At 30.3% G+C, this 14496-nt stretch overlaps 2 protein-coding genes and 1 pseudogene across 2 annotated transcripts; 2 read left to right on the top strand and 1 right to left on the bottom strand.

The window, feature by feature from the left end:
* Positions 1–2592: 2592 nt before the first annotated feature.
* On the top strand, positions 2593–3948 carry LOC111292131 (casparian strip membrane protein 3-like; annotated as a pseudogene).
* Positions 3949–4324: 376 nt separating this feature from the next.
* Positions 4325–6383, bottom strand: LOC111292120 (Pentatricopeptide repeat (PPR) superfamily protein). The gene has a single exon (XM_022884346.2). The coding sequence runs from the start codon at positions 6286–6288 to the stop codon at positions 4636–4638; it is 1653 nt and encodes a 550-aa protein (XP_022740081.2). The 5' UTR covers positions 6289–6383; the 3' UTR covers positions 4325–4635.
* A 5351-nt stretch (positions 6384–11734) lies between these two features.
* On the top strand, positions 11735–13524 carry LOC111292127 (NAC domain-containing protein 92-like). Its single transcript, XM_022884358.2, has 3 exons — positions 11735–12234; positions 12329–12606; positions 12692–13524. Exons 1-3 carry the CDS (start codon positions 12042–12044, stop codon positions 13226–13228), a joined length of 1008 nt encoding a protein of 335 aa, XP_022740093.1. The 5' UTR covers positions 11735–12041; the 3' UTR covers positions 13229–13524.
* The last annotated feature ends 972 nt before the right edge of the window (positions 13525–14496 follow it).

The raw sequence follows: 14496 nt of genomic DNA, 5'->3' as shown, positions 1-14496 counted from the left end.
AAAAAAAAACCCTCAAAACTTAAACTTTCAAAAATATCAATTCTCTCAAATTCAGCTTACAATTTAAAGTAAGTAATTAATTCAGCACTCAAATTACTTTTTTTATTAATTTCCAAATTTGCCTTAATTTTGTGTGTTTAAAATTAGATTGGGCTATGGTGCATTGGTAGAAGGGGGCAGGAGTTGTTAAGACTTAAAATGAGAGATAAGAGATGAGAATAAGACTTGAGGTCGATAGAGACAAGCAAATAACACACATAAGAAAAAAAAAAAAGAACTAAGAGATGGGGATGAGGATGAAGGTTTGGAGAAAAAAATTATTGAATGCAAAGTGAGGGGATGAGAAGTTGTGTGGGTTTGTGCAATTTAGTTAAGAGGCAAAAGAAGTAGACTTGAGGCTATGATTGTTGAAGATTGCCCACAACATGGAGGCTGCCAAGTTTGATTTACTGTAAGCTCGTAAAAAGCAATTCTCTTAGCTCATAAATAGTAATACTCTTATTTAATTTATAGAGATCTAATCACTTATTATTTGATTTATGCATAATATAGTTCGATAATAATTTGATGAGTATGGTAATTAAATAATTAAATATATCATTCTTTATGATTTTTTATTTTTCACATGTTTATTTATTTCTTGTTATTTTCTAATTATCATATGAATAATTTTTTAAATATGAATATTTTACTATAAATATTTTTTCTTAAATAAATAAAACATATGATATGATATAAATTACTTTAAAAATTATAAAATAAGAGATTGTATGATTAATAATTAAAATTATTATATTTTATAACTAGTTGAGCAAATTTTAAAAAAATTCACGATCACAATAACCGTAATGACCGTAAAAATTTATGTTATATTCGTAACTGTGACAAAAGTGACATGATCGAAAATGTGATCTTTATCGTAATTTAAATCTTTGTTTATGTATACACTTTAAGTTTTGAAAGTATACCCAAATGAGATTCATATACATATTCATTTTACCCTTGCCTATGCCCAGTTCTTCTCATAGAGCATTTTGAAGTTACTATATTAGTCAATCCATCACTACATGCAGTTCTGACATGTAAATGATATGGAAAAAGAGTATTTAACTGCTGAAGTTTCTTTACTCGTATGTTATTGGATTCTTTGTCCGGTTGTGTGGCTAAAGCAAAGAAGGCCAACAAAGAAAAGAAGGCCACAGTTACCCACATCTTGGATTGATCTTGTGAACTAGCTAGGCTTTTGTTGTTCTAAGGTTTCTTATGCCTAACCTTTCTGGTTGTGACTTGTGAGGTTGGTGGTGCTATTATTCAACTCAGTCCACCTTAAAATCTGCCTCCCCAAGCCAACAATCTTGTGTTTTGTTGTAAAATTATGTGATATGTTGTAAAGTGTTGGATTAATATTATCCGTACTGGATGAACGGATTTTAAGGAGAATCTACGTCTGGGTGCATGTATCGTTTCAGTTTTCATACTGATCTGTACTGGTCACACAGTTGGTGCAATGTTTTATTTTTTTAATCAATTGTTAATACCTTTTCTTACATGATCATTTTTATTTTTCATAATTGCGTCCAAAATAATATATGTTCATTAAATTAAGTTATTGAACAAATAATTTATTATTTATTTTTAATATTTTTATATTTATTTCATTTATTTGAGGTTTAAAAATTTTTGATATTAAATATTTATAATTTTTAAAATCTATATTTATTATATATTAACATATAGACGTGTGTAATTGATTTGCATTTGTATGTGTATACATATTTTATTGACAAAATATTAAATAATATCGATAAATCCGAAATGGTAAATTGAAAACCATTGTCATGATACATATCAATACTAGTACAAAAATGCTACAATAATTAAAATTTAAATTCTGACAGCCAAAAAAAAAAAAAACCCACATCGCCAAGAACAGTTCACACTGCCTAGTCCTTACTTCCCTTTTTTTTTTTCTGATTTTAATTCAGTTTGAATTGAAGGTTTCAAATATTCCTTAACTAGAAAGTAGTATTATACTCAATGTAATACATCACATACAATCAGATATAGATATTATCTTGGTCTAAATATGCTTGAATCTTTCTTCTTTTTTTTTTAACCAAGGACAAAAAAAAAAATGAAGAAAGAAATATTCATCAATTCTAGGAGTCTGGACTTTACTAGATTATCAGGAAAAAAAAAACAAAAAAAAATGCTATAATACTCAAATAAACTATCAAGCTTTACCCTAAAATGCAAATAAGCCTTAAATCTTTTAGTGTATGAAATTAAAGCTATGAATTTTTATTTTATTGTAATTAGAACTTTGACGATATAAAATATTCAATTTTTGTTTAAATTTTTTTAATTGAATGATTTAATTTGTAAAAACTGCTTACTTAGATTCATTTGTATGAGTTAGATTACAAATATTTAAGAGAATTTGTCAATTGAACATTATTCATCCAATTTTAAAATTTAATGAGTATAATTATAAATAAAATAAAAATTCATAATCTTAATTTCATAAAATAAAAGATCAAGAGTATGTTTATATTTGAAATAAAGTTCGAGAGTTTATTTGACTGTTGGAAAGAAAGAAGTGGATTGGTTCAATTTTATAACACCAATACCAACTCAACACCCCTTACTCTCACGACTTTGCTGCTTGATTTAGATTCAACTGCCCCAAACAACAGATCCAGGGTTATTCCCTCTCTCCTTATCATGGCCATGGGTAGGTATACAAGTAGATTCTGTTCTTATCTTTACCACTTTTGTCTAAGTCTCGTTTCCATTTTTGGCCGGTGGTTTGGTTGAGTTTTGATAGTGGCAACGACCTCACAGAGCTAGTATGACAGTTGGTGCTTAAAACAATCTTGTCAGCTTTAGTAAGTACGATCATGTTGCAAACCACAACACCTTCCATGGTTCCACCCATTGATGATTACACCACTTTCATTAGAACTAATTCTCTTTGACTATTTTGCATGCTGCTGCTACATTTTCAAGACATGCATGTATAAATACCCTAGCTATAATGTCCAATATTCGTCAATTTCAACTCGAAATACTTTGAAATCCCAAAGTTGATAGCTAGTTGTATTCAGGAAAACAATATGAAGGCAGGAGCTATTGAGGTTGGAGAGGGGGGAAAGTGTTCTACCTCAAGTGGTTGAGTGAACAAAGGTATATCAATACTGGACTTCATTTTCAGAATGCTGGCATTTATTGGTACCCTGGGGAGTGCAATAGCTATAGTGACGACTAATGAAACACTACCATTCTTTACGCGGTTTCTGAGGTTCAGGGCTGAGTATGATGACCTACCAACATTCAAGTAGGTTTTCTTTCATCATTACATATTTGTTTGTATTTGTTGGAAATGTATTGATATTCTGCCTCTTTTATGACAGGTTTTTTGTGGTTGCCAATGCTATTGTCAGCGGCTATCTGTTGTTTTCTCTCCCTTTCTCAATCTTCCACATTATAAGGAGCAGTGCATAAAGGACTCGGATGATCTTGATGTTCTTTGACATGGTAGTAATTTGCATCTTGAGGAATATAAGTTTTCTTTCTGTTTCATGTTCAAATAACTATAATACATTCCAATGAAAAAATTATACGAAAAGATAGGCAGCATATTAAAACAGATCGACATGAAAGAATACAGAAATTAACTTTTCAACTAGTCAAGTTGAATACCATAATTTCTAATGGAGAGGAATTTACTGTCATGCAGGTAATGCTGGCCCTTTTGACAGCAGGAGCTTCTGCAGCAGCAGCTATAGTTTACTTAGCACATAAGGGGAATAAGAGGGTAAATTGGCTACCATCTGCAAACAATTCAACTCCTTCTGCGAGCGTACTTCTGGTTCTTTGATTGGATCCCTTGCAGGAATCATCCTCCTTGCACTGCTGATTATGCTATTGGGTTTTGCCCTAGCTTGACGTCCTTAAATTACTTTTCATTTTGATTTGATGACATATATACCCATCTTGCGTATGATATGCATATGCTTGTTTTCTGCATATGTTTTCTTGTGTTTGCAAGAGTGCAAGTGTCAATGAATATGATCTGTGTATCATCCTTTTTGTAACCTTCGGTTTTCAAGGTTTTACATGCAATGGATCGGATTGATTGTTATTAAAATCCTTTAATCATTATAAATCTTTTTAATCATTCTGCTGCTGGTTTTGTTGTAAGATTTGCTGCTTAAAATTTTTTATTATAATGCAAGAAATACCAAGTGCACTATTAATTCTTTCAACTAGTAAACTCAGTAAGATCGTAAAAGGTAAAACAGTAAAAGCACATCACCTGGATGGAGTGAAGCAACCAACTAATCTTTCTTTTCAGCAAACTGTACAATACTTACTAATCTGTCATTGGATGATATGAATCGATCATGTAACATAAAATTATTCCAATAAGCATTGACATCCAGATAAACTAAGAAGCATTTCAGAGAAAAAACCACCAGAGAAATTTGAATACTAAAAGACATTAAAGGAAATAAAACATGACATTCTGATCGGATATGAATCTATGACGGATAACAGTTTTTCTAACATCTGGACTGGACAACTATTACGCCCAAGTAAAACTTGAAGGCACTAAAGCAGTTTGTCACCTAATCATCGGACAAGATTCTTTGGTCTTAAATTTATTTTGGATTTTGAATCAAACAAAAAGTGCATGAGAGCCTGTTCTTCAGCTTCAATATGGCTACAGCCAGGATCTTTCCTTACCCCACTGTCATCCATCATCTTCCTTACCTTCTCGACTCCATCCCACTCACCTTTTGAAGCATATATATTGGAAAGTAACACATAGTCTCCACTCTGGTCCCTTCTCATTTTGAGTAGTCTCTCATTTGCACGCCTTCCCAACTCAACATTTCCATGAATTCGACAAGCCCCTAGCAGAGTCCTCCAAATAATGGCATTAGGTTCAATCACCATCAAGTCTATGAACTCGAATGCTTCATCCAATAGCCCAGCACGCCCTAGCATATCCACCATACATCCATAATGCCTAATATTTGGCTCAATATTATAGCCATCTCTCATAAGCCTGAAATATTGACGACCCTCATTGACTTTACCAGCATGACTGCAAGCAACTAAGACCCCAACAAAGGTAATTTCATTTGGCCTGACTTTTGACCTCCTCATCTTAGTAAACAGATTAATTGATTCCTCAGCATGGCCATGAAAAGCCAACCCTCCTATTACTGAGTTCCATGTCGACACATCTTTTTCTCTCATCTTCCAAAAAACTTCTAGTGCCCTCCCAATGCTGCCGCATTTTGCATACATATCTATAAGTGCATTCCCAAGTAAAACATTGAAGCCGCCGCTTGACACCATCTCCGAAAGAGACCAATGTATCTCTTTCCCAACTTGCAAATCCCCCAAATCCGCACAAGCATTCAACAAACTCAACATGGTAACCTCATCTGGCCTCTCCCCTGAATTCTTCATCTCATCAAACATCTCCAACGCCTTCTCACATTCCCCACAAAGAACATATCCTGCAATCATAGCATTCCAAGTCACAACATCCTTCTTCGGAACATCATTAAAAAGCTTCCTTGCATTCTCCATCTCCCCTCTTTTCGCATAACCTGTGATCATAACATTCCACGAAACCAAATCCTTCACTGGCATCTCATCAAAATACTTCCTTGCCACATCAAGTTCCCCTCTTTTTGCATACCCCGAAGTCAAAGCCGACCAAGGAACAACATCCCTTTTTGCCGAATCATCAAAAAGCTCACTAGCAACACTCAAATCACCACAATTAGAATGAAAATAAATAAGAGTATTCCTTAAAAAACTATTCCCTATAAACCCCATTTTCAAAGCCTTCCCTTGAATCCCAAACCCCATTTTCCTCCAACAAAGCTTAGTACAAGCTTTAAGAACAAAAGGAAAGGTAAAGCTATCCGGCTCAACGCTGTGTTTCACCATCTGAGAATATCTTAAAATGGCTTTTAAAGGGTGTTGGCTTTGAGCTGAACCTCTTATAATCGTATTCCACATGAAAGTATCTGGGTGGGAAATTCTATCGAACAATTGATGAGCATAGCTTAAAGAACCTGAAATTTCCATTGCTGCCTTGAAAATGAGTTCCCTTAAGGCTGATGAGTTGGAGTTGAAGCCTTTGGTAATGAGAGAAGCATGGATTTGCTTTAAGGAACGGAGGTTTGTGCATTGTGACCAAAAGGTCGTTGATGATCGTTGGTGGCGGTTGATGCTCCTGTCGTTTGGTCGTTTTCTTATCATTTACATGTCGTTTTGCAGTTACGCATGAGATTAGACGGTATAAAATAAAATAGGGATCTACTTAAATCGTTGTAAGCGTTACACTTTTTTTAATCTTTGCGTTCAAATACCTAAGTGTAAGGAAATTATTACTCTTTTAAATATATATATAAATTTTTTTTGTATATTTAAATTGTACATATATTTATAATACTTTTTAAATTTTAATATAGTACTTTTAATTTATTTATACTAGATTAATACAAAGAAAATCATAATTTAAGGATAAAACATTTAAATGTTGAGATTTAAATTATAAATTTATTAAATATTATATTTTAAAAATGATTACATAAATAATTAAATTAAATATCAAGTTTTATTTTTATTTTTATTTTTTTGGTTTGAGGAAGACTATAACTCTTAAAAAAAAAAAAAGGAGATCCTGATTTAAAACCAAAATCTTTATATCATTTTAAAATCTTCTTAATCACTAAATCAAAAAATAAAAGATAATATTAAGTTTTAATTGATATTATATTAAACCTTTTGTACCTCATCATTTGTAGACTTAACATATTTAGATACAATATGTCAATAAAATAACAATATCAAACTTGAATAAATTCACATTTTTTATTAATCTAATAATAATAATATTATTATTATTATTATTAAGTCTATATATGAATTTTTTAAATAATTTGAAATAATTCATAAGGAATATTTTAGCCTTTTCTATATTAAAAATAAAATTGTCAATTTTCATAAAAAATAACTTTTTTAATTTACCTTTTTTAAGAATAATTTTCACTTTTTACACTATCTTAGGTTCTAAGGTAGAGTAAAGATTTATCAAATAAAAAAGAAAATTGCAATTCTGATAGGCCGAACACAATGTAAATGGGCCACTTATTAGGCCCACTACCTCCACATTAGATGGAGAGGCTAGATAAAGCAACTTAGATGTCTAAGATTTTAGACCCTAGAGCTCTACAATGTTAACTTTTTGATGCCTACAACTGATAATTAGGCCCAACAAAAGTATATTTTTATATACACATATATTTATTTATCAATAAATATTTAATTCAATCAGTTATTTTTTTTTTTCGATAAAAAAATTTTGAGTTTGAATCTTACCGGTGATTATTTATTAGGATTATCTCACATGCACGACATATAATCATTTATTTTGAGTTGTTAAATATGATATATCTTTATCATGATCTAAGAGATTGAACAATCTATTTACTTTTAAATTTTTTTTTATAAAAAAATATATTTATTTAATTATTTACTTATTTATTTATTCTTCATTCCATGATTATATGTTTTATTGAAACTCGAAAGGTTTGATTTTTTAAAACAATTAGGGCTTGAAACAATAATTTATAATTTTACTACCAAATAAAGCTTAATTCACTTTGTATCCAACAATTTGATAAAATTTAAATATTTCCTCCTCTCATGAATAAATGTTATGGATCATGAAACTTCATCCAAAGGTTATAGATCATGAAATTATAATGAGTCAACTAAATGGTCCAAATCTCACTTGTATTAGAAAAGTTTTGCTTCATGCTATTATTATTATTATTATTATTATTATTATTATTATTATTAAAAATAAATAAATAAAATCAAAATCAAATGACAATCTTCTAACAACAAAAACTAATTTAAAAATTAAATAATTTAAACTTCAAAATTTACATTCAAAATTTAATATGAACAAAATTAAACCCGTATTTTCAAGTCGATAACCTGATATGTGGACAATTTACTAAAAACCTAATCCCATCCATCTCTTTCACATTACAATTAAATAAATGATTAAATCATTATTAAAAAAATTTTAAGATTTGGGTTGTTATTAAATAAACCAACCATGATCTACCATACTTATCTCTAGTTGGTTGCAACTTCCAACTCTTTATTTATTTATTTATTTTTTTTCAATTCTAAGACCATATGTTGCTATGACATCCTTTTATAGACAAAATTAATAATATTAAAACTTAATTATTGATATTATCTTTCATGGATATTGATCTTCCTAATTGGTTTTTGCATTGACTTAAACAATATAATATAAATATAAATATATTGGCATATTCTTTAGCGGAATGAAAAGCAAGGTCATTGTTTTTCCAAGCCATTGATGTTGCCATTTTTCTAATTATTGAGACTTAGATATTTTATGTATTATTAATCTGCGAAACACTAACTAGAATAAAGTTAGAATCCTTTGAACAATAAAGTATTTCCACCTTTGATCTAACATTTCAAAGGATTCCCCTATAAAGCATGCTTGTAAATAGTGATTAACCATCTAATCAATGGGATAATCTCTTTTTTGAAGTATGCTTTCCCCATGCCCCAATATTAATTATATTAATTAATTTGAGATTAATTATCAAACCTAATCTTTTCATTGTTGAATCATGATCATGTAATTGTTTAACCACTAATTAATTAAAAATAAATTATAAAAAAAATCGTAATCTAATAATAAAAAAATTTAAATATTAAAATTTAAATCATATAATATAAATATAACACAAATACACATCAAAACAATTTAATGTACAAAACTTAAGATAATGTAACACAAGTGTCATGCCTATTAATCATATAATTAAGAGGTGATATTAAATAATTTTAAATTTTAATATTTACAATTTAAAAAAAAAAAAAACTGTTCCACAACCATCTTTGATTAATCATTATCAAAGTGATTCTCGAGAGTAAGCTTCCACTGTTGATAGATAGGACCTACTAACTTAGATCATAGAGGGTAGCCTGACCCTAATTATCTTAAACGCTTCTCTTCCAAACGTGTGTCTGTCACGTGTTCTGTCTCCCGTCGAAACTCATGTTGGTACAGCGGAAGCAGGGGCCCACAATGCCAGCTCAACACTAAATGGTCAAGCCACTAAACATTTGTGTTTGGTATTGGCCTTTATAATTAGCCAATTAGGTCTTTCCACGTGTAATTGTTTTTGAGTAGTTCTCCTTCCCCAGTGACTGCTTGTTCACATTCCTTTTTCTCCGATCTTACCTGGAAACATCAAACTTTGACTCTGAAAAAAATCTCAACCGTTGGATTTAGCAAGTTCCCAAGGTGGATGAAATTCCTCAAAATTGCTAATGCTGTCATGCGTACTTTCAAACAGTGTAATTTATTTCCTTAAGGGGAAATGTGTGCCCTTTTTGGATTTTACAAAAAAGGAAAATTAATTTGTTTTAGTACAAAAAAAAAAGAGAAAAATTTATTAGTATATAGCATAAAACCATGTTTTCCTATTATTATTTTTCCAGTTCCTAGAATGTCCTTGCCAATTTCATGTTTATAAAAATAACACAAGGGTATTTTAGTCTTTTAGTGTTGATATATCTCACTAGCGGTGGAGCCTCACTTGGAAATATTAAGCATCAGTTACAAAATGATAGAAAAAAAATCTTAAAATTATTATTTTATTTTTAAGTAGTATATATATATTTTATAAAAATAACTTTTTGTAAAATAAACTACTGCAAAAATGTAATAGACAGATAAGGAAAAATAAAATAATACCAATTAAAATTTTTTATTTATTTAAAATTATCAAAATTGATTTGTGAAATGTTATAATTATGTCATATATTAAGCATGGTTTTGATTGTCGTTTGTAATGTAATTTTCTTTGAAAAAAATCTCTTTTTCAAGATATAAGGCTTAGACAGTTTCTTTTGTTCTTTGTGGAATTGATTTTTTAATGGTTTGGGTTTTGAATTTCGTTGGTCCTGTGAGAGTTTGAACATGTTTTCTACTGAACCGTGACTAGAGTTTATATTTTAGACGAATCTCTCAATTCCAGCCTTGTAATAGTACTAGTGACATAAAAGAAAGAAAAAAAAACTTTAATTGATTTGTACAATCATTTTTAAAATATGATATTAAATAAATTTAAAATTTAAATCTCAATATTTATAACATTATATATTTTTCATTTTTAAATTACGATTTTTTTGTAAAAAAAAAAAATAATTAATAAAATAAACCTAATAATTTGACTGTAAAGAAAAACCAAAGCACATTGTTTCCAATGTGCACATTCTTTTTTTCTGTTAGATGCATTATCAGCGTCGTATGTACACAGCTAATGATAGGTAATCTAACAATTTAGGTTGTCATTTTTGTCCTTTTGTCTAACAAAAACAAATCTCTTTCACATGGAATTTACTAATCAAATTTTGTTTTTTGTTTGATGAGTGATGACACAGATCCCTTGGAAGTAAATATTACATTCAAGTATCATCTTAGGAAAATAAAGGTTTTTCTTTTTTTTTTTTTTGAAATCTCTTGTAGTCACTTTGAATCCCAATTAATCAGAAGTAAAGTCGGATCAGACCCTATAAAGAGATAAATTCTCTCAAATTTTTTTTTATTTATAATATTTAAAATTGAGATTTTACTTAAAAAAATCAAATTTTTTATTACTCGAATCAAAGATGTAGAAGAAAAATAAAGATTTTTATTGAAATTAGGCCATCCAAGTGACAAGTAAACTCAAAATATGGAGGTTTGCATTTCATCCACCCTCAAACTCTTTTTTTTTTTTTTTTCAATATAGGTCTAAATTTACCATTATATATTTAAAATGATGAATCAAATTTACAATGTATATTTGAATAAATCCAATTTTATCATTTTATTTTTTTAGTTTTTTAAAAAAAATGATTAAAAGACATAAAGATAAAAAATTTTGAGGAAATAAAAAATTTTAAAATTTAAAATATTTTAAAACCAAATTAAAATACACAAATGATAAAATTACTCCTGAAATAAATTTGATCATTACTTTATTACTTTACATAGAGTAATATAAAAGAAAATTAGCACTCGAGCCCTGCTCTAAATCCTTTCTCTAAATTGTAAATTAACAAAATTATAATATTAAAATTTGGAATTAGGTATCAATAGATTATATAATTTATTGATAAAATAATGAATTCTTAATTTTAATGATAAAAATTAAAATTCTCATTGTTTCAAATACTAAAAAAAAAATTAAAATTAGGAATAACACTGTAAATCTTGACTAGCAGATAGAGCACCTTTAGTTGATTTTTGATAGATGGGGTGGGGCTTTGGTGATATTTCCATGCATGGAGACATCAATTTTACAGTAATCAGCTGTGCCAAGGAAACTTTGGTTTTAATTTTTGTTTATTTTTTATGAATTTGTTTTCTATTACACAGTGGATGACTTTGGTAAACAGATAGCAACTAACAAAGAGACTTTGAAATTTGAATATAATTTTTTTTGTTCTTTACCAAATGCTGTAATTGTCCAAAAAAAAGCAATGTGATCAGATTTACATGCAGGAAATATAACTGATTATATTTACCTTGTCAAAATGAAGAAGAAGAAAATTATAATTACTACAGAAAAGTTAGTGAGAGAGAGAGAGAGAGCTGGAAAAAGCTTGAAATTATCCACCTAGTTCCTTATAATCCACGCTTCTTTTTTTCTCCCAAAAAACCAGTATTTAGAGGCTTATGTTCCTGCTTTTCTTCTTAGCACACCACCACCACCATCACCACCTTTCCATTTTTCTCCAGTGGAAGCTTTTCTTTTTATACTTCATCTCCTTTCTCTCTTCCTTTTTGGGCTTTGAATTGCTTTCTGTGTTGTGTTTTCTTTGTCTTCTTCTTATAGTAAGGATTGGTTTTTCTTTGAATTGCTTTCAAGAATTTTAGAGATTTTTTTTTTTGTGGTTTGGGAATGGAAAATATTTGTAGCTATAGGAAGGAAGATGAGCAGATGGAAATGGAATTGCCTCCAGGATTTCGGTTCCACCCTACTGATGAAGAGTTGATAACTCACTATCTTTCGCAGAAAGTTCTCAACAGCAAGTTCAATGCTATAGCCATTGGTGAGGTTGATTTGAACAATTGTGAGCCTTGGGATTTGCCTGGTAATCTGCTAAGTTTTTTTCTTCTGTGTTTAACAAGGAAATTTATAGCTTAGAATTTATTCTAACTTCATGCTTTGTGTTTGTTGAAATGAAGGGAGAGCCAAAATGGGTGAAAAAGAATGGTATTTTTTCTGTGTTAGAGACAGAAAATACCCTACAGGTTTGAGAACAAACAGGGCTACCGAATCGGGTTACTGGAAAGCCACAGGCAAAGATAAAGAGATTTTCAAGGCTAAAACACTTGTTGGATTGAAGAAAACTTTGGTTTTCTACAAAGGGAGAGCACCCAAAGGAGAAAAAACCAACTGGATCATGCATGAATATCGTTTACAAGGGAAATATTCAATTTACAATCTCCCCAAAACAGCCAATGTAAAAATAATTCCTCTGTTTGCTCTGGCTTTTACTCTTTTCATTTGTCATGTTCCTTCAACTTGTTTCCCTCTTGCTGTTGCAGAACGAGTGGGTTATTTGTAGAGTATTCCAAAAGAGTCCTGGTGGAAAAAAGATACATGTTTCAGGATTTACAAGATTGACTTCCTTGCCTCCATTAATGGATTCTTCACCACACAACAGTGAAACAAGAACTGGCGGTGGCGAGACATCTCAAGTGACCTGCTTCTCCAACCCCATGGAGGACCCGAAAACACCAGAAGTTATGATTGATAGCTTTAACACTTCTCTTTTAGCTTCTTCATCTTCGTCCCATATATCCCCTAGTCCTGTTCTTTTGTCTAAAACCTCTCTGCAAAACTCTGCATTCACCAACCAAATCATTCCAAACATTGGAAATTTGCAATACTCAGATTCTTTTTGGTTGCAAGATCAGTCAATATTGAAGAAGATATTGCTGGAAAGTCCTGGAGGGGGCTCGAATCAGAATTCCACAGGAGAGTTCTCCCAGGATTCAGTCGTGTCGAACCCTGAAATGATTCAAGATCCTTCATGTTCTTCAGGACCAGTAGGCCTTGGCTACTACCTCTGGAGTTATTAAATTTGAAGATAGAAAAAACTAATCAGGAGTTCCAATTGAATTAAAAGATCTTCAAGAATATTATTGTCATTAAATTTATGTATGTATTGGTTGCTTGCTTCGTAATTGTAGGAAAATATAAAGAAAATGCATCTGTTGTAAGTAGTTATACTTTGTTAAGGTTTTGATTGCCAATCTTTTTTTTTTTTTTTCTTTTTAGGATTTCGGCTTCTTGTCAAGTTTCTTTTACATAAGACTATTGTAATTCTAGCCATGTAAATTATAGTATATACGAATCTGGAGATTGATTTATATAATTTTCTTTAAAATGTGACATTCAACAGGTTTAAAATTTAAATCTTAATATTTGTAATTTCTTCTCACATCTTTAGGCTGCGGCATCCTTTATACAAAAAAAATTATAGTATGTAAGCTGGAGTTATTTATTTTGAATATCTTGAAAATTTTGACAGTAGAATGTTTCATGTTTAAAAAAAATATATATATTGAGTTTATGAGCCTGATAACGCAATTATCATCTGTTAATGCTTGCCTTGGTAGATTAGTTAGCAACTCTATCTCTCTTTCGCTCCCAGTATGACATCACATGTTAGGCCACCAACCAAGAGTTCATCAATGATTAACAATAAGTGACAAAGTGCTCTAGAACATAGCGTGTCATTGATAGAATTTTACAACATTTGAACCTTTCTTTAAAACAGATATTTCAATAACCTCATATTATTTGATTAATTGTAGTTAGCTATTTAAGCTCAATCAAATGAGTTAAAATCTTTCCCTACTTAGCCCCAACATAAAAAAGATCCCAAGTCCTCATAAAATTCATGTATGCAATCTCAATCCTCATGAACTTGCAGAATTAAAGCTAAAAAAGATCAATGGCATATTTTCTTGTGGTTTGAGCTAATGTATGGCTTAGGGGGCTTAACCAGGGCTGCCTACCTGCAAAATTTGATGTTGTTATGGACATTTAAAACAGTACACATTTTGTCTGAAAATATCAGAAATCTTTTAAACTTGCTTTTTGTCTGAGACAAGAAGATATCCTAGACTGATATAGTTGAAAACCTTCCGATTTAGAAGTTTGGATGGATTAGCACTAATCAGCAGGATACCATAAAGGCAATTCCAAATCACTGCTTTGTACCTTAGTTAGGTATTGAGTGTACCTAAAAATGTCAAAGAAAGAGACATAACCAAAGTCAGAAAGGGTTTAAATTGGAGCAATTCTACTAAGACAGAACTTGCCAAAGCTACATCTTCATTAT

This window comes from Durio zibethinus, chromosome 10, assembly GCF_047325235.1.
Source record: "Durio zibethinus cultivar Kanyao isolate XHJ-2024 chromosome 10, ASM4732523v1, whole genome shotgun sequence".
NCBI classification, from domain to species: Eukaryota; Viridiplantae; Streptophyta; class Magnoliopsida; order Malvales; family Malvaceae; genus Durio; species Durio zibethinus.
Note: the sequence above shows the minus strand (reverse complement) of the source record. Positions and strands in the feature narration are given on the sequence as shown.